Below are 24431 nucleotides of genomic sequence, written 5' to 3'. Positions count from 1 at the left end.
TATAATTCTTAATTACAATTGTCTGGGTGGTGGGTGCTGACAAAAACTGCCTTCCAACCCCTCCATACATTTTTTTCTGGAATAGCCCTGATTATAAAACTATTTTTATACTCTGATTTTTGAAAACATGAATGGAAACCCAATATATGAAATATGAGCATGTTTATATCATTGTGTGATATAAATAATTCCACTATTGAAACTGATTTTAGCATACCTCTCCATCTATATATGCTACTTCTCCCCTGAGCATGACACGTCTAACTTTTCCAACCACATGTTTGCCAGCAAAGGGTGTCCATTTTGATTTTGTAAATTTCATACTTTCTGGAATGATCCATTTACTTTCCATATCAACTTCTATGTATGTGTCTGGCTGTTCTGGTAGATTAAATATTCTTCGTGGATTAGTGTGCAGTCTGCTAACTATGTCCTGCAAAAAAACCCATTTCAAACTCATCAGCCTTTAGAAATTTCAAAGGGTGTTATTAGGCTATTTTAAAAAGGGAGTTTTTAGATCAAGAGGACCTAATTATCCATGTCATAAGTGTTTTCAATCATATATATTTTCATGGTTTGAATAATTTATATATGCATTTTTAGATTTTTAAATGCTGTTTAAAATCCTTTGAATGTCTCCTTTGAGGTATTCAAATTATAAAAATGGAGCATTTCAAGAGTATGGCCACCACCTCTCTTCTAGAAAACCCTCTATTAATCAAGAAAGCTGGCATGTCTGATAGATTCCAGAATCATCTATGTAGGCAATGCAAAAAACATTTAACAAAAATGCTATCATAGAAAAAAACACCATCAAAAATTATTTGAAGTTTCCCAGAGATCTTCATATCTTTTAGGCACTGTAACTTACATCTAAAGTTAGTCTCCCTTGATTAACAGCTGTTAACAACATAGGTAACATAGTCTCTAAACCTGGGAATCCAGGGGGTGGCTTGGCTCCATCCTTCTCTTCTAATGTATGTGGAGCTGAAATAATCAGGAATAATCTCTTATACAACTTAAAAGAACTGCCTACTGTCATCAAGGCCAATATTCTTTAGAATGCATTTTATAAGTTGTTTGTATATTACTATTAAAAATTTGTATAAACATTCTCGGAAACAAAATCTTAATTCTTTTGGAAACAGTGCAAATTATCAATAAGTATTGAACAAAACAGAGAAAAACCTTTTCTAACTGACAAAAAAATTTGAAAAACTGGAAATTTAGGTTAATGTAATACCAGATTTGATTCTTGAACCTGATATAAAAGGTTATATCTCAGTTTTCCTATCCAAATAAACAAATTTATTGCCGTACCATGATCTGTTGCGAAACAATCAATTATTTCCATGTTATCCCATAATGCTTGTTGGTCTTCTTTGGTACAAAGTGGAGGTTTAACTTGACCTCTTAGGTGACCTACATTATCAAGGTCATCAGCGGTCAGGAACAGGTGATGTGGAGCTACTTCACATGTGACAGCCAGACCTTTCTCTTTAGCTGCTCTTATAACAAGGATCTAGAATAAGATATTATAAATGTATGATCAAAATCAGATTTCCTGCTAAAGAATGTTTTAATGAAGCTGACTTTTCAAATTTTTGGTATGTTTTCTCTTTTCTTGCTAAAATGAAGGACATCCTGTTTATAGTAGCTCTAGATCTACAATACAGGTAATTTTAATATAGGCTTTAGACGAGGCTCAGTTTTGAAGACTGTACGCTGACCTATAATAGTTTTTCTTTTACAAATTATGACTTTGATGGAAGGTTGTCTCATTGGCACTTATATCACATCTTCTTTAATATATCTATTAAGCCTGTTTTAAAATGGTCTAGCTATTGATAGCCAAATTTTCTGGTGTCTATACCCATAAAACTAGTTTAACCCCAATTATAATATTGTGTGGCTGTACTTAAATAGGTTATAATATTGTGTGGCTGTACTTAAATAGGCTATCAAAATAATCACTTGCTTGGTGTTTTCTGTCTGTATATTTTTTCTGCACCACTCACATGTTAGTAGTTTGTTTACAATCTTTACTATCAACCTTTAAACTGTTTTTCTGAGGAACATTCTAATTTATTATGTATTTTTTATCAAAAAAGCTATTTCAACCACTGCAGAGCAAGGCTTTTAAAACGGTCATATATTCTGGACAATTGTATAATGTCCGTTAAAAGTCCGGCTGGGCAAAGCATGAAACGGTTATATACTTTTTAGCTTTCAAGGTTTTTACGGTCATTTTGAATATTTCATGTGACGATCTTTTTGATCCAACCTTTGCCTTTAACAGCCACACATTTGGGTCATAAAAGTGACATGATGATTAATTACTATCAAAACAACCCCTATTACAATCCGTTTATGGTCCATGTTTTACCATTGTCAAGTCAACATCCGGTTTTGGAAATGTGACTAAAACAAGGTAAACTTCTAGATAGACAACGTCATTTTGCACAAATAAAGAGTCTAAGGCAGATATGATCACGCTGATGTGCACACTTTGAATGATGCACTGCCAAATTTAACAGTTTATGCCAGAACATCAAATTCATACCAAAGTAAAGTTTAATATCATTCTTTTTTAATTTAATGTCAATCATTGGGATGGCCATCTGATTACCATAATTGCTTTTTGTGACTTAGGGCTGTTCCAGAAAATACTATGTCCCCCCCAGGGAAGGCAATTTTTTTAAATATTATGTGGGTGGTTGTATTTGAAATACCAAAATGCAAAGGGAGTGCTGTTCTAATTAAATTTTATTTCTGTGGGTGGTGGGGGTTAAAAAAAAGTGCCGTCCCTGGGGGGGACATAGTATTTTCTGGAACAGCCCTTAGTCTTAAGGATTAAAATCAGGATCAGATATAAAATTTCCAGCTGGCTAAAAAAAAAATTTGGAAGCCCTGCTGTAGAGCAGGGATTTTTTTATCTGACATAAACTTGGCAAAAATAGTTGAAGTAGTATGCATAAACAGAGCCACTTACTTCCTCTTTCCTGGCCACATGACATATGTGAACTGGACGTTTAAATAGTTCTGACAGTAGAATGACAGCAGCTGTATGAGTTCCTTCAGCATGACAACACAGTGGTAAATGCTTTGGCCAATGTTCAAAATGCTGAAAATAAATAATGAACTTCAATTATAAATACATAGATATATAATATCTTTGCAAAGGGAGTTGGTCTCGATAAAATTTATTTTCACCGAAAAACGTTTTAGCATCAATTGTTTTAAGAGAATTTAGAGGTATTTATTCAGGAATATCAGAATTGGCATCTATAAACAGGGTCACTGAAACATTTAGATTTTTCTCCTTCCAAAGAATAAAAAAATTTCTTAGTATAAAAAAAAACATTCCTCATAACTTTTACCTACCTATTGAACAGCAAGTAAGTCAGCACTTTAAAATTTCCACGATGAAGATTCTTTGTTTGTATCTCTGTTATTTTTATGTCATGCATAAAATACATGAGAAAAAAATAACAGAGATACAAACAAAAAATCTTCATCGTGGAAATTTAGGAACTTATAAGTAGTGCATTCTAACAATCTCAATGGCGTAAAAATAAATAAAAAGACTAGTGTTTAAAGATTACTGTAAATTCAAAATTCAGAAATTATTTCAAGGTATTTATTAAAGTGTGACTAGATGAGTATCTCAATATATCAAAAGAACAACGTATCATTTCAATATGCAGCTTTTAATGAATCTTGCATTTTGTCCATTCTTCAAAAATTGCAATAATAAATGCACAATAATTTCCTAATTTGCAGTATCCTACCTTCATCCATATTGATATGTCATCTAGTTTCAGTGTTGTAAAAGTATCATTCAGGTACATCTTCAATGCTACAGCTTTCCCACCAATCTGAGGTAATGTGCTGTAATTGGTACTACTGGCTCCAACAAATATACCATAATCACAACGAGCACCTTGTTTAGCACACTGAAATATTAAAGAAAAAAATATATATTCTGCCTACTTGTAATTGGATTGATGTATCATAATTTCTGTCATAAATACATAGATTAACAAATTGATTGCTAGAATTTCAGAACTATCTTGTCTTAGTGAGTTTGACAACTGTATAACAATAGAAATTCATAATCTTTTTCACAGCAATCTAAAAATATCATGCTTTAAAGGGTTCATCTATTAAACGTCTTCCATTCATACTTTCAAACAACTTTCATTCTGATTGGAAATGATTGATTACAACACTATCATAAACATCATTAAATAAAGGGAAGAGTCAACCCACTCAAACTTTTTAAATATAAAATTAATTTTTATTTTTTGATTTTTTTATTAGAAAATAAACAAATTCCATAATGAAAATAATTTATCTTTAATTACTTTTACTTACCTTTTGAGTTATTGCAAATGCTTGATCATCCACTGTTGGAGGATTAGTATTAGGCATAGCTAAGATGAGAGTTATCCCCCCTGCTAGAGCTGCTGCAGTTGCTGAAGCAAAATCTTCTTTATGTGTAGCTCCTGGTTCTCTAACATGAACATGGACATCAATGAGACCTGAAAGTTCAGATAAATATTGTTTTATTGGAGAAGTCAACTGGGTCTAACCCTTTTTTAATCAACTCAATTTTTGTAGTCAATACACCTTATCGCTATTTGTCCACCATTACTGAATATCACACAGGTTCCCGTAAAATTTTGACGTAACAGAACAAACTATCTTGACTTGACGGCAAAAGTTCAAGAGGGCGGGTCAGCCGGGATTAGTGATAAGGTGTATTCATTCATAATAAATGGTCACATGGTAACTTTTGATGACCAATTTATTAATTAGTCTGGACAAACTTTTTTACTGACAGTACACTTTAGCTCTATTTTTTCTTTACTTGACAGATAAAAATTAAAATTAAAATAAAATAAAATTACCATTCAAAGTGATTATTCTTATTAAAATATCTTTCATTACCTGGTAGTCGCACTACTCTGTGTGATGCTATACAATCTATGTGTGTCTTAAGTGGAGGGGCACCTTTTAATCTACGTAATGCCTGAAATAATATCAGCACCTTTTCTTTTAAAAACCATCAAATCTGAGCATATCCATATCACTTAAAGCAAATAGTCATCTCTTAATTGATTTAAATTATTAATTTGTAAAATCCAACATCTTCTTTATCCACCTGTTGTTTTGTAATTGGAATTGTTGATGATGTTTTGACAATAGTGAATTTCTTAGAAATCTTTCATGAAAGAATTGAAGAACTTTAAGATTTGTACAAAAAAGATTGATGATAATCATAGCTTTAGTATTCTCAGATATAAAAAAATTAAAAAATCAGACTGGTTGAAGTTGGTTTTTCATAATTTGTATGTTTCTTAAGAAAAGAATTTGAAGCTAATATGCTTTATAAATCTAATTAATCCTACCTGGCAAAATTCAAAAGGAACCTACCTCAATGATAAGTTTAGTACATTTGACATCAGTTATCAATGGTACTGAGTAACCCACAGCCATCATTCTGGTCTTATACCCCTGGGTAACAAATGACGACGCCCTCTGTGATCCTGACCCTCGCAGCGGTAGGTTAATAACCAAGTCAAACATTTTGTCAGCTAGATAGTCTGCTATGGTCCTCTGTTCACCACCATTTCTGCATTCACCAGTATCTTCATAAGGCCAATCTACACCTTGTATCTGTAGTGAAAATAGATGTTTGTTTTAAACCACAGATAAACTTCATAAAACAATAGTTTTGACTACATGTTTGAGCTATAATGTGTCTTTGTAACTTAGTAATGTTATATTCTTTTTGGTTATATCTAAGCTGAATAAAAATCATTGAAGATTTATAGTTGGCAAAAAACTACATTGATGCTTTCAGCATTAATAATTTTCTCATGCTGCAAGCTTTTATTGGCGGAGGGAAACAAAGAGAAGCACTAACGTTCAGCAGGAAAACTGGAAATTATTTCAATTAAGATTGGAGTTAAACGCAATCACCACACCGAATTAAACAAGCAGAGTTCAAACTTACAGAATTTCGAAAAAAGTGTTGTTGATCCCGAATTGTGAAGTCATTATTATTCTAGTGGAAAACTTTTTTTGTGTTTTTCATGATGAGGCAAACCATTAATGCAAGTGTTCTGACAGCAAAAGTACACATTACGATAAGGCTTGTATTAAAAAAATTGTCAAAACAATGAAATCAAGTACAGTACATTCCGGTTATTTGCATAGCCTATTTGTCAGACGAAATTATGCAATAAAGCGGAGTATGCTTATATCCGAAATGACAAATTACGGAGTCAAATGACATCGATAGTGCAGATCAGCAAAGAAGAAAGATGTACGTCCATAGTCCACTTACAACATAATGAATGCTTATTTATTCTAATAAAAGTTATTTGTCTACTGTCTTACATTGTATTTCATTGTATATTCTTTCAATAAAGTTTATAAACACATTTTGTTTTTGTTTATTTATGTACCGACTTTTCCTTTACCTGAGATACGATAATAAAATTGTTCTAAAAATACATTTGTTTCTATGACACGGATGTACAAATTAAATTGTTACGCTTTGTTTAAAACAAACTGTTTAACAATACTACACAGTTTATAATCATTGTAAACAATAATTGTGTAATGAACTGCCTTTGATATTCAGTATTTACCAATTACACAGTGATGTGACACTGTTACTTTAACACCGCTAGTTTCGTTTATGCAAAGCAGTTAACAGGTGATGGGGCCATGCACGGGTTATTTGCTGGACACGAGTGTTGAAAGTGAGAAAATATAATAATCAGAAGTTAATTTTCTTTTTAGAAAAATATTAAAAAGGAAAGATTGATGTATAAAATTCTTCAACCATATATAAATGCCCTGTAATATTTAACATAAATGTAGATCACCCAAGCTGAATTACGAAATTACACATTGGATAATGATCGATAATTAGCAGGCGTTAATGTTTTAAAAATTCACCCAAAATATAATCTATGAACAATGTTTGAAATCCAATCAATAATTAACACCTTTTGAGATAGAAGATCATAGAATGATTGTGTTTTTACAACAATCAGCTGATTGACATTTTTATGACCTCGAGGCTTAAAATAGAATATGGGAAACTTTACCTGTGTACACATCGAGGCCTTTTCTATAATCATATAAACACGAAAGGTACTGTTTTAAAACTTTATTTGAATAACACACAAGTAAATGTGAAATAATAAGGAAAATTATGATGCATTCAAGAAAAATATACTTACCAAATTGCCGTTTCCGGTCAAAAATCTCGTCAGTTTTAACTGAGCATATCTAGCTGGCGATTATTTTCTATGCAATAAACCGAAATGCCACTTGTAAGGCTATGCATATAACCGGACAATTTAACATTAGGTGAATGGGAAATGGTTTTGTGCAGGAGAAAAGTATGCAATTAACCGAATTATGCTATTAAGCGGTATGCAATTAAGTGGAATCGACTGTATTGGCTAAATTATAATTTGTCCTTTATTCACTATATTTCAATATCCACTAAATAAATAAATCTGCAATATATTTAAATGCAGGTCTTAGGTCATTCACTTTTATTTTACTTTTAAGTTGAGAAAAAAAGCTGTTTCCAGGAATAAATTTGAAGTTTAATATGTACTTACTTTCACTCCATGTTCTGAGAGAAAATCAGCTGTTCCCATACTAGCATATAGGTTATAACCCATCTGTTCCAAGTTTTTAATTGCTGGTAATAATTCAGTCTTGTCCTATAAAATATAGGTAGAACATATTAAAGCAAACTTTTGAATATATGTCATTTTTGCGCAAAATATTTATCCCAATCTAATAGCTTTAAACTATTGTCAAACACAATTTAATTTGTGTTATACTTAAGCTTGTTTTTGAGGATTTATTATAAATGTATCTATCACCATTTCACTATGTATGTATACTGTAGATTCATTATCATTTGTTGGATACCAATTTTTGTTGACTTTCATGAGTACAAGAGAAACCCAAATTTGGCTGACATAATATACAAAGGAACTTTGTTTTAAATATGCCTACCTTAAAGCTGCCAATGGACAGAAGTATATTTTTCTTTGGAATTTTGAAGCCTGTGCTCATCAAAGCCTTTAAGTAAGCTTCATAACGGTTTTCTCCAAAGCAGGCTACCTCTCCGGTACTAGCCATTTCAACTCCTAGCAACACATCAGCACCATGGAGACGAGAAAATGAGAAGACTGGTGCCTTGACAGCCACTCTACCACAACCATACAATACATTTACTACTTCAACTGGTTCACCCATAATTACTCGGGTTGCTGTGTCAATAAAGTCATAATCCAATGCTTTTGAAATAAATGGGAATGACCTTGACACTCTGACATTGCATTCTATGACCTTCAACTGATTGTCCTGGAAAACAAAATGGATATGTGTTGTAAGTCTTAAAAAAAATTCCATTACAAAATTTCAGATGCATTTTTTTATACAATTTACTAACTGATCTCAAAATGAAGTTACACATTCAGCTGACAAATGTTGATTTCTATAACCAGTACAGGTGTGTTACAAGGCTGAAATTCATCACAAGATGTCTTACTATTACAATTTTTAACAATCATCATTCTATAAAAAGATGCATTCAACTCTAACATATAACCATTAAGTTTTTACCTTTGCAATGAGTTGCATATTAAAAGGTCCATTAACTTCTAGAGCTCTTCCTATGGAACAACAAATCACTTTTATCTTTGCTAATGTCTCTTCATTCAAATCTTGTGGAGGAGTGACAAGAGTTGCATCCCCTGAATGGACTCCGGCATTTTCTACATGTTCACAGACAGCCATACAAATAACTTCACCATCAGAAGCTACAGCATCGACATCTATTTCCTGTTAAAAATGTATTTGTTTGTATTAAGAATAATCTGGAGCATCTCATTAAGGAATGACTGTAATATTTTTTCTGTCTATGAAAAAATTACATAAAAAATGTGGTGCACACCGGATAACACTCGTAGCGGGTTATTTAACAGTGTGCACCACATTTTTTATGTTATTTCGAATAGACAAAAAAAATATTAGTCATTTCTTATAATTTAATTCTAAATTCCATTTTAAACTGTAGAAAACCATGAAAAAACGTTGATGACGTCACGGTCACATGACTAAATTATGTCTATGGGCTCATAACAAAATAACGTCAGCCAATCAGAAGACGTGTTACATACAAAATTAAATTATAAGAAATTAGAAAACAATACCGTAGATACTCGCCTATTAGTCGATCCGACTATAAGTCGGATGCCCTTTTCAGCTCCAAATTCTGAGGATTTAGTCTTGACCCTCGTATAAGTCGGACAAAATTGGGACATTTTTTTGCAGCTGACAGTTACAGAACGCCGGTAAAACCAATGCAAATACAGGAATTATATTCATTTTCTGCATGAATGTTTGTTTGATTTGAATTTAGTTGATGTTGATAATTTATATAGCTTTTAATAATAAAGATGTATTTATTCCTGTTGTTTTGTTCACTGTTTGATTACAGATTGGCCATGTGTTGTTTACTTAATGCATCAATGATTTTGTAGGGTATGACTAACAACCTATTGTTTGAGAAAAGCAAACATAAACCAATATGAACCTAATTTTTTTTTAAGTCAATCAATATTTTTCCCAGCACACATAACTCAGTGTTAAAGAAGCATGTAGACTTCATAATTCTTTTTATATTGTGATGATTAAAGGATTAAAAAAATTAAGTGAAGCTAATCAACTTTATATTAAAATACCTCCCAACTCATTAGTGTCATCTGTTCACCTATCACTGATATTTTTCACACCTTTAGTGAATACAACTCATTGTCTCTTAATTAGGGGTTATCAATGGATTATATTGGCTTGCCAATTAATTTTGTAATCTTTGTGTTTACCTGAGACATTTTAATGAATAATATTTTGATCTTAGGAATGACTATCAAAATTATTTTTTATTATTGTATGATTTATAAGTATTGAATTGATATCATTATATCAAAACAATGACACAATAACTCCACTGAATACATCCTTTTACATAGTTGGTACATTGTAATCTCGTTTACATTTTTGGTTCTTGGCTCTTTCTTTTGGGTTTATGCACAAACCACTTGACCATGAAAATCAATACACAAACCGGAAACAGTCGGCATATTCAACACAAATTGTCAGAAAAAGGTTAACAGAGAACAAATAAAACACAAAGACAGTATTGTAGTCATTTATTTTCGCCAAAAACTTTCAATATAGGGATTTATGTAGGTTTGGTAATCACCAACGTAGTTTTGACCAGGAAATTCACTCCTGACCACTTTTATCGAGCTTGGATTTTTCCTCTGGTCTCTAGATCTCGCTTATAAGTCGGTACCCCTCTCTGGGTTCTGAATTTTACTACCAAACATCCGACTTATAAGCGAGTATCTACGGTAGAATAAAATTCTAGATTATACTACAGAGTTCCTAAATAATTTACTAAGAGTTTCATTGAAGTCATACTACAATAGACCAATCTCGAGTTGTTTTTTAACGAATTATTAACATCATTTATTCAATCAAGAATTATTAACATCCAATTAAATCCTGGTAAATGACTTCATTGAGCAATCAGTCCTCACTGTGATGTATTTGAACATAACAAATTTATGGGAAAAAGCTTGAATTTTAAAAGTTGTTTATAGAAAATGTCAGACTTGTTTTTTTAAAATATAGTATGAAAAAGTTCTGTTCAATTGATCTAGTCAAATTTTCCATTCCCTATTTTGTGTCTTCAACTGTGTGGTCTATACAACATAAATGCCAAATATTTACTGTATATATTTGTCAGTCTTGTATCATTTTAATTTTAGTTTTTTGTGTACAATTTGGAAATTAGTATGACGTTCATTATCACTGAACTAGTGTATATTTGTTTAGGGGACAGCTGAAGGACGCCTCCGGGTGCGGGAATTTCTTGCTACATTGAAGACATGTTGGTGACCTTCTGCTGTTGTTTTTTCTATGGTCGGGTTGTTGTCTCTTTGACACATTCCCCAATTCCATTCTCAATTTTAGATTATAATCTCAAAACATATTAAGTCTTATTGTTTTTAAATTTAAATTCCGTCCAATAAAAATTTATATGTATATCATATTTCTCCATTCTCTACAACTAATGCAAAGTTTTAATTGAAAGTTAGATTACCTTTGCTTCTAGTATGAACTTTGAGATAACTACAGGATGATCTTTAGACAAGGCTGAGGCCTGAGACAGGTACGCCTTGAGTTCACTGCTAGAGTGAGCTACATTCATAGCCGCCCCACTCAGTACATATGATGGTCTCACAAGACAAGGGTAACCAACATTCTCACAGAACGTGATTGCAGACTGAAAAAGAAATTATTATAAAACTTCTGTTGCTTTTGCAAATAAATCCTAAAACTCCTATATCAGATACATTTTGTAGATTCCACAACTGAATCAAGTGTTTAAAACATTTTAGTAACTCCAGACAATTGAATTTTTATATTTGAAATGTGAGACTCGCCAAAATTTATGTCCACGGTGGATAAATATTGTACATGTATTGCACTAGACTTAATCTTTCTTTTACAATGATTTGCAAAATGATGTGTTCTTTCTTTGAGATGTCATCATGCATGGATGCCTTTTATCATGACATCACAATTGAAAATATTTATAAGTGAATCATTTTATGTTATATTTGGGTCTATAATAATCTTCATTTTTTCCTAATCTTTTTAACTTCTATTAAACTTTTTCCAACATTTTGAATTTTAGAGTATTGGATAATACACTGACCTCTAAATCAGTAAGTTCCTTCCACAGGGGCTGCTGTATACCCATGTTGTCCAACATACGGGAAAATTTAAATCTGTTTTCTGCATTGTCAATGCACTCTGGTGAAGTCCCTAGTATCCTGGCCTAAAAATACATATGTTGTATATGGTAACATTACATCAACACTATAGTGATGTCGAAAATGTATTAGCACAACCTCTTATCACAAAGTACTATGGTTCTGTTTTAGAGCCATTTGAATTTACCAACTCACTATATACACTCTTTGAAAGGGGTTGTTTGTGACATGTTTTGCGCCCCTCATATATTAATAAATTTAATTTAAATTATGACACTCAAATTTCAATGAGCTATTAATATTTTGTGCTCTGACTTGCCCCTATTTCCAAATGCTGTGTGCTTGGTAAGGAGGCAGAAAAGAGCTGTGATTATTTTGTGCTCTAACCTGCCCCTATTTTCAAATGCTGTTTGCTTGGTAAGGAGGCAGAAAATATCAAGTCTATATCATTTATAGTATTTTGAAAACTTAATATTTCATCACTTAAACTCCTTTACTTAAATAATGACAAAATTTTATGCACATTTGGTCTGTACGTTGCCTCAGAAAAATGATAAATTGGACCTGGAAATATACCATCATAGAAGTGGCAGAAATTGCATTTTGTAAATATTGTTTCACCTAACATTTTATTGTTGAAAGGACATTTACAAACTCAGATAAAGTATAAGTCACTTTTGTTTGTTCAAACAGCTTGTCTGAATGAAATTTTCTAATGACTTTGTGCGACAATAAGATTTTTGTTTTCAATACCAAACTTTTCTCCAACACCACATCTTATCAGTTGCTTATGTACTTGGTTTTCCAATTTTTGTGAAAGAGCATCTTAATTACTCAAAATAAAATTTTAAACATTTGTCTAATTTGAAAACCTTTAAATTATTCGATCAAAATCTTCAAAATCATAAGTAAAGTACCTCTCCACAGACCATCTTACCTGTTGCCTATGTAACTGCATGGCAATATTGTTAGGTAGCTGTCCTCCAACAGACAAAATGATACCATCTGGATCTTCAAGGTTATAAATATCCATTACTGTCTACAATGATAGATGGATGAAATCAGTAGTCATATTCATTTCAAATACATGTGAGAAGAAAAGAGGTTGTGTATTTACCAACGAGACAGCAACCCAATAACAGTTTTTGTTTTATGAATATATATTACTGTGGATTCATTAATATTTGTTGGATATCAATTTTCGTGGATTTCGTGGGAACAGGGGAACCACGAATTTAAATGTTCAAAGAAATACTGATTTGTTAAAGGAATGTAAAATTATGCAGAATTTGCCAAAACAATGAATTTACAAATCCACGAGTATGCAAGTTTTCATCAATCCATGAAATTTGGTATCCACGAAAATAAATGAATCCACAGTATCTCAAGCATGTTTAAAGATCTATGTTGTCTGTCTATTTTTGTAAATCTATTATATCTAGGGATAAAATTTCTCATGAAAAATAGTCTCCTCATTTATAATGAAAACTAATAAGTAAACTAACTTCAATTTGCAAAAAAAGAAAAGTTTAAAAAATCAAAGACTTAAAAGAGTAAATACCCTCTGGCAATCAGAGTTTCCAGTTTTATAAATTATTTTCAAAATAAATCCAACATTTTGTAACACTAACCTCAAATGAAATTTCATCAAAGTACAATCTGTCGCACATATCATAGTCAGTACTAACGGTCTCGGGATTGTAGTTTACCATAATGGTCTGATGTCCCATCTGTAAATATAATATATAGTCTGATACTACATGGTCAGTAGTCAATATAAAACAAATATTTTTATATTACTGCATTAAATAGTATTTCTTAGAAAATATCCCATTATTTCATTGACTTTTTATCTCTTGAAATTCAAATCTACTTCACTTCTTTTTCTAGATGTCCTGTAAATAAAGCTTACAAAAAGTTGTTGGTCAAGGAACTACCTTTGTGTCTAGTAGAAACTCCCATTTTCCATAGAAGACTTCATGAGTCTGTGACAATTCAGTTGGTTTATGAATAAGAACAGTATAGTATACCATATTTGTGTCATTTGGTCTTTTGTGGAGAGTTGTTTCATTGGCAATCATATTACATCTTCTCTTTTATATATAGCTATCACCTTTATATATGTTCCGGACCATATGAGTATCTGGACCATACATGTATGGTCATGACCATATGGGTATATACTCATATGGTCCGACCATACGCGTATGGTCGGGGTAACCAACACGTATACTTTTAAACTCTTTATTTGGTGTGACCCTTCTGGTTGTTACGTCACTAATATGTAATTTAATATCAAAACAACTTATTAAAAAAAAAACAGTTTCACACAGTTAATAATACTTACTATTTGTAAGTACAATTATAAGAAGATGTCAAAATCAAATGAACATATTGTTAAAGGAATTTTATTGTTTAAAGTAGGTTACATCACCGGCAAGGATCATGATATTTATTTAAAGATCATGATATTTTTTAAGACATTTTTGATAAGTAAAATATTAAAAGTGTATGTTTCTTTATTTTTTTCTATTCTTTATTTCTATATTTCTATTCTAATCTTAATTATAAGACCGGTAAAATAGCATTTAAGAGCTATGAAATAGCCACTGCCTTTATTTGATTTGATCTGTAATATTCATTTTACGATATTGGAAATCTAGAGTTGGACATTTTCGATCTAAAACAAGCAATCGCAGAAAAGCTACATGTATGGTACCGTGTGAAGGTAATTCGAAATATACAAACGTATACACGAATACAATTAGCGATGAAAACTAAGATCAACTGACTGTGGCATCAATATTTAATGTTTATGTAGCTTTTGAAATGTAAAACTTATACTTTTTTTTTGTAAACACATTTGTTTTTAAGATAAAGTTTATTGTTTTATTTCTATTGTATTTTTGAAAAAAATACCTATTTGGTCGAAATACTCATATGGTCCGGCCCGTTAATAACCAAACGAGTATAATACTCATATGGTCCGACCATACGCGTATGGTCCAAATACTCATATGGTCCGGAACATATATAAAATGACACACTAATACATACCTCTCTAAGTGTTGTTATACAATTAACAGCACACCAATCAAACTACACACTACTCCCTATTCTATACACACCGGACCCTATCACCATGATATACAATGCCACACTAATACATACCTCCCTAAGTGTAGTAATACAATTAACAGCACACCAATCAAACTCCACACTACTCCCTATTCTGTACACGCCAGACCCTATCACCATGATAAATCCTCCATCAAAGGCCAGATCATGCTCAGCAGCATTGTATGTCAGATAGAGGTAGTTTGTCTGGGCGGGCCATTCTGCTGCTACTGTGTCGATTTGTTTGACGTAAGGTGTTATAGTCATTTCCTGTCTCATCTTACGCACCACAAGGTCAGAACTACAAGTACAAATTATCTTTTAATATATTATTTCCATTTTACAATTGTTCACAGGGACTTCATTCACCAAAGGTTAAATGATTTTATTAACGACCTGTGGTTATTCTAAGTTTGATACTAATCAAAGATTGTTTAGGCCAAAAAACAATATATATCTGTTTCCTGATGCCAAGAAAAATAAATCAGGGTCGGTAGGTCATGATTTAAAAAAAACAAAATTTTGCACTCCCTGTCAGATTTGAAGTCAGTTAAATGTCATGTTGGTTAGGGTCCTGTACCCAAAATGATTTAATCTCTTTAAAGAAGCTTTAATTGAATTATCCTCCCAGTGCCGACATTTTTTAAACCTTAATTGTAGCACATTTGACCTGGGAGCAGCCATATTGAGTGTTTAGGCATAGTAAGATACGGATATGGAACAGACCGGAAATGATTTTTTTTCAAAATTAATTAAAAAGATCTAGGGTCGGGGTTTTGAGTCAGATATAGTCGAAATCAGGAAACAGACATATATTTTGTTTTGGCCTTATAAGATGAACCAGTGGTGTCAATACATCTAAACACATTACTGCTATTGATTTTGATTTTGCTAATACATGACCTTTTGAAACATCTTTGATAATGAACCTATATGTCCATACCTTTTAATAGCTCTCGCTATTTGTTCATCTGAGAAACCCAGCTGTTTAACTCTCAGCATCAGATCATGTGAGATTTCCTGTCCTCGTCCAGCAAATTCTTCTAGTTTAGTGTTGTGATCAACAATACATCTAAACACATTACTGCTATTGATTTTGATTTTGCTAATACATGACCTTTTGAAACATCTTTGATAATGAACCTATATGTCCATACCTTTTAATAGCTCTCGCTATTTGTTCATCTGAGAAACCCAGCTGTTTAACTCTCAGCATCAGATCATGTGAGATTTCCTGTCCTCGTCCAGCAAATTCTTCTAGTTTAGTGTTGTGATCAACAATATTTTTAAACTTGTAGAGGAACCATTTATCTATCTTTGTCAGTCTGTATAGTTCATCAATACTTTTCCCAGCTCTAATAGCTGCCGCCAAAACAAATATCCGCTTGTCTGTTGGGTTCTGTAAATCCTGTCAAAATATAATTATTCAAAATGTTAACTTATAGTCAAACATTCATATGTCCTTTAGTTTACATTGGGGTCATCGACTTTATTCAAATTGTTCATCTTTTTTACTATGTGTAATACATATATTGTATTTTTTAAAATGAAGTGTGAAAATTGATACCCTGTGTAGCCACAAGTATTTATTATGGATTTGAAATAGACTAAAAACAGTCATATTCTAAAGTAAAAACTAGTGTCATTTAGCAGCTATAATTCATTTTTGATTGTCAATCTTGCCATATACAATGTGGATTAAATGGATAATTGTGCATGTATAAAAAAAGAAGATATGGTATGATTGCAAATGAGACAACTTTCCGCAAGAGACCAAAATGACACAAATTAATAACTATAGGTCATGGTATGGCCTTCAAAAATGAGTAAAGTCTGTACTGCATTGTCAGCTATATTTTTTTTTTCATTTGAAGGTTTGTAGCAACATGTTATGTATATGGTAATGCTTTCCTCAATACTTGTTGTCTGAAGGTAGGAAAATTAATCCACGAATGCAAGGACCTAACTTGTTACTAGTTAACCATCATTTACTAAACATGACTTACAGCCTCTGATACTTTTTTCTTGTAGGGGTCAAATCCTACAACCTTCTCATCCATCATACGTAAAGCCTTCTGAAATGCTTCCTCAAACTTCCTACCAATGGCCATCACTTCTCCCACACTCTTCATAGAACTACCAATCTGAAATTAATTAATTATGATAGGTATTAATTCATAAACTAAGTCCACGTCTACTCAAAATATTCATGAAAATTAATATTTCTATGAACTTTTCTGTTTCACATGGTTTCAACCCCATTAAAATTAACCTGTAACTTTGAAAACATCTAAGTATTTTACTGACATCATATTTGATATAATGAAAATAAACAGATAAATGAATCATAAAAGAAAAGACTGAATTAACATATCTATATTAGGGATGAAGAAAATTTACCATATACAAAATTTATATCGTTCAGATGATGAGGTACCCAACTTTTTGGAAACATTGGAAAGAAAATGTTTCAAGCACCTCCACAAATAAAATGCAATACCAAATTGAACTTTGCCAGTGCTATTTGGTGATTAAGCCAAAACTTCCTTATAATAATCATTAGAATTATGGAATGACAAATCATTACATGAAATTGTAACTGTAGATATAAACTGTCTAGATTCCTTGGATTTTGCTTTGCTATATATATATATATATGGATCATAATTTGCTATTGGGCTCCGTTTCCTATAACTATAGAAAAGTGATAAAATGTGAATTACTGTAAGAAAAGTTGTAACTACATCTAAAGATGCAATTATTTTTATCAACATACAAGTCATGCAAGTGTATGCTACTCTTCCCTAGAAAATTTTTTCAAAATATACGAATTTCAAAGATTCTACAACCGTATTTTTGTGTCGTTTCTCGCGTTACTTTTTGCTTCCGAAGAGCATAACGCTGACTGATTTATAGATAATCGTCACCGGCAAATTCGTAACTTTTGCTTTCAAATAACAAAAAACATCGACCAATAAGAATAGTGAGAAGAAAATGCCGAGAACTATAAGTATTTATGTAGCAGATGTAAGAACAGTGGCATGATTTTTGTGTCTGATTTCGTAACGCAATTTTTAGATGATGTAATCTGCTTTGTTGTAATAGAATTCTTAAAAACAATATGCAAATATGAACTCTCTCGAGATGTTCAAACAGGTAAATCAGAGATGATTTACATTCTTGTTTTGATCTTCGTAATAATTAAGTAAGAAAATTACGTTATCGTTATGCATTACATTTCACACGAAACAGAAGTCCAGTTATTTATTAAAATTGTTTTTGTCCTTAAGTTCTAATCATTTCCGGTCATACGTGAAACATGTGACTAACATGTGATAAAGCCATTACGGCCGGAAGTACGAAATACTAGGTCTAAACATTGTTTTTGTTTCCAACGGGATGTTAGCAAACATAATCTGTAGACTTGTTTCGTCTTGTTTAAAAGAGGAAAATACAATTGTCAAAGAGATTGCGCCGGTGGTCTGTTATTTTTCCTATGTGCATAATGTTACATACGATCCTGTGTGAAAATAAATGCCCAATGACTTGACAAAATCGATTTCATATTTGACAGACGTTAGAACACACTTCGTTTCCCGATAATGACGTGAAGAGTCCTTGGAAAAATCAATCAAAATTACATCTCTTATCATTGTACCAATGCTCGTTGGATTGATTTAACTTCAGCAGTAAATATTACTGGATATTTTAGGTGAATAAATATAATTTAATAAAAAATACATGTTAATATACCGTTACACTTGGAATGTACAAAGTTGGAATCTTTGTCACAGTTTTTAATTAATATTTTTTATTCATGTTCTGCAAACACTTATCAGAAACGCAATAAACTTGTCAAAGGAGAAGTAAACTTTTACCATGCATGACTTGAAAGGAAGTACTTTATTGATTTGAGCCCACTAAAGTAGATTAAAATGTGGAAACCATGTAGATGGTGTACAGGTCACAAGTATCACATTGTGCCTATTTTAAAGATTTTAATTCCGTGTTAACAGTTTTTTTTCTTTACTGGATTTAAAGAATGTTACATTGCCAATGATTTGGAATAAATTGTATATAACTGGAATATCAAAACCAAATATAAATACATTTTTTTGGCTTAAACATCAAGATACAACGATTATGGTATCCTGTATCAATGAAGAAGATATGGAAAATTCTGAATAAATTGTACTAATTGATTTCAAAACAAGCACATATTTAGGAGTTTTATAATACTGTTACATTTTAGATGGATTTTAAGAAAAAGTATACTGTTCAGATTATTTTAAGCAGATTTTGCAATAAAATAAAACTAAAAAAATGCTTTCGGTTTCTTATGGTTTCCTGTCAGGTTTAAAAAAAACTTTAATATAACATTGAAAATAGATTTTTTATATTAACATGAAGCAAGTAACACTAGTAATGGTGTTTATTTATGCCTTTTGAATTATATTGTGCAAAATAAAGAAAATAAAGATTGGTTTCCTGTTTGGTTTCATGTCACGTAAACGGTGAATCAAAATGTATTAATTTTTTCTCGAAAAACTAAATTGTTCCATCCATACTATTCTAACACCAACACAACCCACAAAATAAAAGTTAAAATTTTAGAACTTATAAAAAAGGATACAAAAAGAAACCAAAGGCCGAATACCAAATTATGGTCCATATATATGTTAAATTAAAACATCTAGGTTTTATTTCCTTTCTTTAAGAATAATTCAAAATTTTATTTAAGTCATTATTTTATATTCAAAATGTTCTATTTATTATAAAGAATTGAAATTTTTCACTTGCCATTTTGTCTGATTTACAGTAATGTTATAAATAAAGCATCTTTAAAGCATCCTTGACCAATTATCCTAAGAAAAACTTCAAAAGTCTGCATTGTATAAAGTAAAATCTATACACCTGAAGCTTGATTTTTCAAAACATTTAAACCATTGCACACTCTTGCTTTTAATGACTTTTAAAATGTGGAAGTGCATGCATTTCCCAAAACTAGCACAAATCAAGCAACTTGTACACACAAAGAGAAAACAGTTGTGAAAGACAAAATCAGTGTTTTTCTTGTCTTTAAATGGACTTGAGCCATGCAAGAGTTTATAAAGAATGTGTAACTTTTTTTTTATAATTTTCATAAAATTATCCAGCACTTTATTCAGAACATTAGCAGAACAGAACGGAAGTCACTGTATTGTCTACTTTCAATTTTTATCTACAATCCCTAAATAAATTTCATCTGAACATAGCTGCAAAATTATTTAAAGAATAAAGTGTAAAAAGTATTAAACATATACTCAGAAATCAAATATCCATCTTGCATGGTCAAAGAAACATCCTGAACACATCACTCAACACAAATTTTGATTACTTTTAATTCTATTCATGATCTTTGACACCTATAATAATATCAGTGAAAACTGTCTATTTATTATTTCATTCTAACCATAACAATATTTTCATATTACTTGACAAATGTATTAAATGTTTCTCTACACTATAAAATGTTCAAACATGGGAGTCTAATGCAAAAGTCTAGATTTAAACATGTTTGGTAAGGGAAGGTACTTTTGTTTTGTAGTATCGAAGACATGTCTTTACTGTATAATAGTCACTAAAAAATTTTCCTTCAATAAATCACACTCTCAATTAAACAAAAATGTGGAACTACAACTGTATAATATTTGGTCTAATTCATATTTGAATACACTGTTTTGTGTAAAGAAAACCACTATGAAAATGTCTATACAATGTAGGTAAAATATACAACAGAATTAACCACTTAAGCTTGTGTATAGAAATTTGTCATATTTTTAATTGCTTCTATTTGGTTCCCAGTAATACTCACCTTGGTAGAAACCCTCGAGAACTTCTTCAGGTCCCAACGCGGAATTTTAACAACACAGTAATCCAAACTAGGTTCAAAACAAGCTGTGGTTGGTGTCTTCTCTGAATTAGTGACAGAGTTTCTGAGTTCAGGAAGTGGTATACCAAGAGATAGTTTAGCTGCTATATAAGCCAGTGGATATCCTGTTGCCTTGCTGGCTAAAGCTGAGCTTCGTGATAATCTGGCATTCACTTCTATTATGTAGTACTGAAATTATACAAACTCTGTTTACAACTATTTTTCTTTTAATTATTACAGAAACAAGAGTAGTCCTTTTCTTTGATAATTTTTTTGCAGAATTGAACTAACATATAATTGGAAAAATCAACTTTGTGTGAAGAATGAAAGCTAAAAACTAGAATTTTTCAATAAAATATGTTAAGAAAGCTCTTTTAGGCTCTCTTTGAAAAATTTAGAAAACAAATTGGTGACAAGGGAACCTGTGTTCTTGTGTTAAAGAAAAAGATGCAAATTTAGTAAATATCCTTTGAAAAGTTAGTTATATCCCCTTGAACAACTTAGCTGGGGGAAAATGATAAAGCCGTCATCTTCATTTGAATAAAAAGTCTTACAATTTCAATTCTCTCACAAAATTTGCAGACTTTATCAAAGACCTAAACAGATTATTTTCTTAAGATAGTTTATTGCAATTGTTGGACAACACTCTATCTACCTTAAAAGGTCCATTTCAACCTTTTCACATTTAAACTTTGTCAACATGACATACATATATTAAGAGTATAGAAAGTTCTCATCTAGGGTTCACATTTATATATGGTTTTACTTTTGTGATGTCAAGGCTTTTTATAGCTGATCATCTGGTATGGGTTTTGCTCATGGTAATTTTGCAATCATACCTCATCTTCTTATTTTTATAATTACCTCATGAGATTCAGGATTGAGAGCGTACTGTATATTACACTCTCCAACGATGCCCAGATGCCGGATGACTTTAATGGCAGTAGTCCTCAACATGTTATATTCTGTGTTGGTAAGTGTCTGACTTGGAGCTACCACTATTGATTCACCCGTATGGATTCCTAATGGATCTACATTTTCCATGTTGCAGACCTGCAGAATAAAAATAGAAATTATCTCAAAGGTTTCATAATATAAAATAAGGATTTTTTCATATAGAGAAATTCACTAATATTTGCTTGAAACCTTGTTTTTTTAACAAATTTGCACAATTTAGATAATATCTTATTGAAATAAGAGTTGCAAATTCAATGCTATTGTACTCACAGTGATACAATTGTCAAAGGCATCTCTGATCACTTCATACTCTACTTCCTTCCATCCTTTTAAGGATTTGTCTATCAGAACTTGACTTGTATGAGCAAAGGCTGAGGTCACTAAGGATATCAACTCCTCCTTGTTGTCAGCAAAACCGGAACCCAGTCCACCTAAGGCAAATGCTGCTCTAATCAATAGAGGATATCCTAGGTTTTCAGCTGCTTGCACTGCCTATTAAAAAGACAAATTATTTTGACTAAAAGAGAAACTTTACAATGTTTTGTCTTGGTTCACATAACTGATAGGGAAAAAGAAACAAGAATATGTAGCAATTTTACCTGACCATATCGGGAAATAGGTATTTAGTCTGATCTTAACACATACTTGTGATTTGGTTAAAACCGGTTTTGTTATAAATATACGATGAAATGTCGAAATGTTCAGGACTTAATTAAATCCGTATTTCTGTAGGAAGGTGCAAGCATACGATTTTTATTGCGTCTTCCACTTTGAGAAGCGAATAAACTTTAACTACTTTATTCAAATATTGTGTAAAAACGTTATTTTTGAGCTTTGAAAGTCAAGTGGCTCGAGCATTTTTCTGAGGAAGCTTTCATTAGTCTTCACTATCTATATAGATTAACAACTTTTGGTTATATTTATAATTTAGAATCATTATTGAAGGTGGCGGACGATTGCACAGTTAAAATATTCTATTGATGTGCCATTCATATGCAAGAGTGACATTTCGTTGTATTATGTGTCATTTCGAAAAAGTTATGCGAGTATTCTCTCCCCTTAACAGGTTCATTATTTTATAATTAAGTTTACGTTTCTGATATAATTTTGAATAATTACAAAGTGTATCTATTCAATATATTTCAGTTTCTGTTATTGGTGTATCAAAAACATTGATGTACCAATATAATTTCATAAATTTGAAACGTTTAAGGAAGCTGGCTTGTCATGTTTTGGAGTTTTTGTCAGATTTTTGGAATCCTCTGGTTTTATCCATTTAAAAGCCTTGAAAAATTTGACCGGTGACCCCCATTTTTCTTTTTGAAATTCTTAAACATGTATAATGATGAGCCATCTGTAAAAGTCTTATAAAATTTTTATTACTTTTTAACAGTTTTTGAGAACTTCAACTTGTCAATGATAAAGCTATGAAAAGTCAAGAGAGAATATTTTCCCGTCAAAATTTCAATGGCTCATATCTCGAAAACAAGCACGGTGACCTATATATATTTTTTGCTTTTTGGATTCCTTTATTAATTCCTTATCAATATAAACTAGTGTTTTGAAAAGTTAATTACTTTGAAACTGAGAAGCGAGCTCCCTTAAAATGATTACATACCAACATAAAGAACCGTTCATCATTTTTGAAAAAGACTATGAATGTAGATCGAATTAGTTATCTTCTCTTTGATGATAGATTGATTGGGAAATGAACCAGCGTTTTCTAATGGTAATCACAGAGAGGAACCGGCAAGCAATTTTTAATTGTAGCTGAATCAAAGTTAAAATTATTTTCCACAATAAACGAATGATACTTTAAACAAATATAAGGACTTAGATAGCTAAATCTACAAATTTTATTAGATATTATGATTTTTTATTTGCAATAGATTAATATGCTAGAATATGAAGAAGACTCCTTAAGTATATAAATGACGAGTACAGCTAATCAGGGGAAGGTCAAATTTTGAATGATATCATTGAACACGGATATGATTGTGTGAATTTCTAGCCCTATTTTTACATTAAAACTGCCTTCTTTATGTGACTGTCCAAATTCAGGGAATGTATTTCAATGATTGTTGTTTGTTGCTGTATATTGTATTAGTTGTTGGTTGATTCAGGCAGTTAGCATTCTTTTTTTAATTGTTGTACATTTGTCATTTCAGGGCCTTTTATAGCTTGCTAATGCTAAGGGGTATGGATTTCCCTTTCTGTTGAAGGCCATACAGTGACCTTTAGTTCCAAATTTCAATGTCCTTTAGTATCATTCCTCATTGGCAATCATATCTTCTAACTTCTATGTATAAATTTCATGTTTTCTCCAAGTTCTGTGCCGTTTTACACTTGTGCATCCAGTCATTTGAACATGCGTAATGATACATTCATGATTTTCAATAGTTTGACAAGTCCTACTATGAATATGCTTCACACTTTAATAAGAAAGCTTTGAACACTTATTCTTGAAATTTTTTTTGGAAAGGCAATCAATGATTTTAAGATCAGGGATCAAACTTACTGTCGATTTGGAGGCAGAAAATCACTTTTTTTCT

General features: G+C 31.5%; 1 protein-coding gene across 1 annotated transcript in view; it reads right to left on the bottom strand.

Annotated features, from left to right (window-relative positions):
- Positions 1 to 24431, bottom strand: part of LOC134693219 (multifunctional protein CAD-like) — a 58773-nt gene that overhangs the window by 21051 nt on the left and 13291 nt on the right. The window contains exons 13-33 of the mRNA XM_063553960.1: positions 22150 to 22371; positions 21787 to 21975; positions 20866 to 21111; positions 17018 to 17155; positions 16169 to 16419; positions 15066 to 15312; positions 13526 to 13624; positions 12832 to 12933; positions 11837 to 11959; positions 11219 to 11401; positions 8671 to 8889; positions 8059 to 8409; positions 7653 to 7757; positions 5440 to 5682; positions 4954 to 5035; positions 4378 to 4544; positions 3792 to 3956; positions 2993 to 3124; positions 1321 to 1522; positions 872 to 987; positions 218 to 433 (exon numbers count right to left, since the gene is read on the bottom strand). Coding sequence (XP_063410030.1) covers positions 218 to 433; positions 872 to 987; positions 1321 to 1522; positions 2993 to 3124; positions 3792 to 3956; positions 4378 to 4544; positions 4954 to 5035; positions 5440 to 5682; positions 7653 to 7757; positions 8059 to 8409; positions 8671 to 8889; positions 11219 to 11401; positions 11837 to 11959; positions 12832 to 12933; positions 13526 to 13624; positions 15066 to 15312; positions 16169 to 16419; positions 17018 to 17155; positions 20866 to 21111; positions 21787 to 21975; positions 22150 to 22371 — 3798 coding nt within the window. The remainder of the gene's footprint in view (positions 1 to 217; positions 434 to 871; positions 988 to 1320; positions 1523 to 2992; positions 3125 to 3791; positions 3957 to 4377; positions 4545 to 4953; positions 5036 to 5439; positions 5683 to 7652; positions 7758 to 8058; positions 8410 to 8670; positions 8890 to 11218; positions 11402 to 11836; positions 11960 to 12831; positions 12934 to 13525; positions 13625 to 15065; positions 15313 to 16168; positions 16420 to 17017; positions 17156 to 20865; positions 21112 to 21786; positions 21976 to 22149; positions 22372 to 24431) is intronic.

The sequence above is a fragment of the Mytilus trossulus genome, chromosome 12, assembly GCF_036588685.1.
Source record: "Mytilus trossulus isolate FHL-02 chromosome 12, PNRI_Mtr1.1.1.hap1, whole genome shotgun sequence".
Taxonomy (NCBI): Eukaryota; Metazoa; Mollusca; class Bivalvia; order Mytilida; family Mytilidae; genus Mytilus; species Mytilus trossulus.
This window is presented reverse-complemented; position numbering and strand designations above follow the sequence as displayed.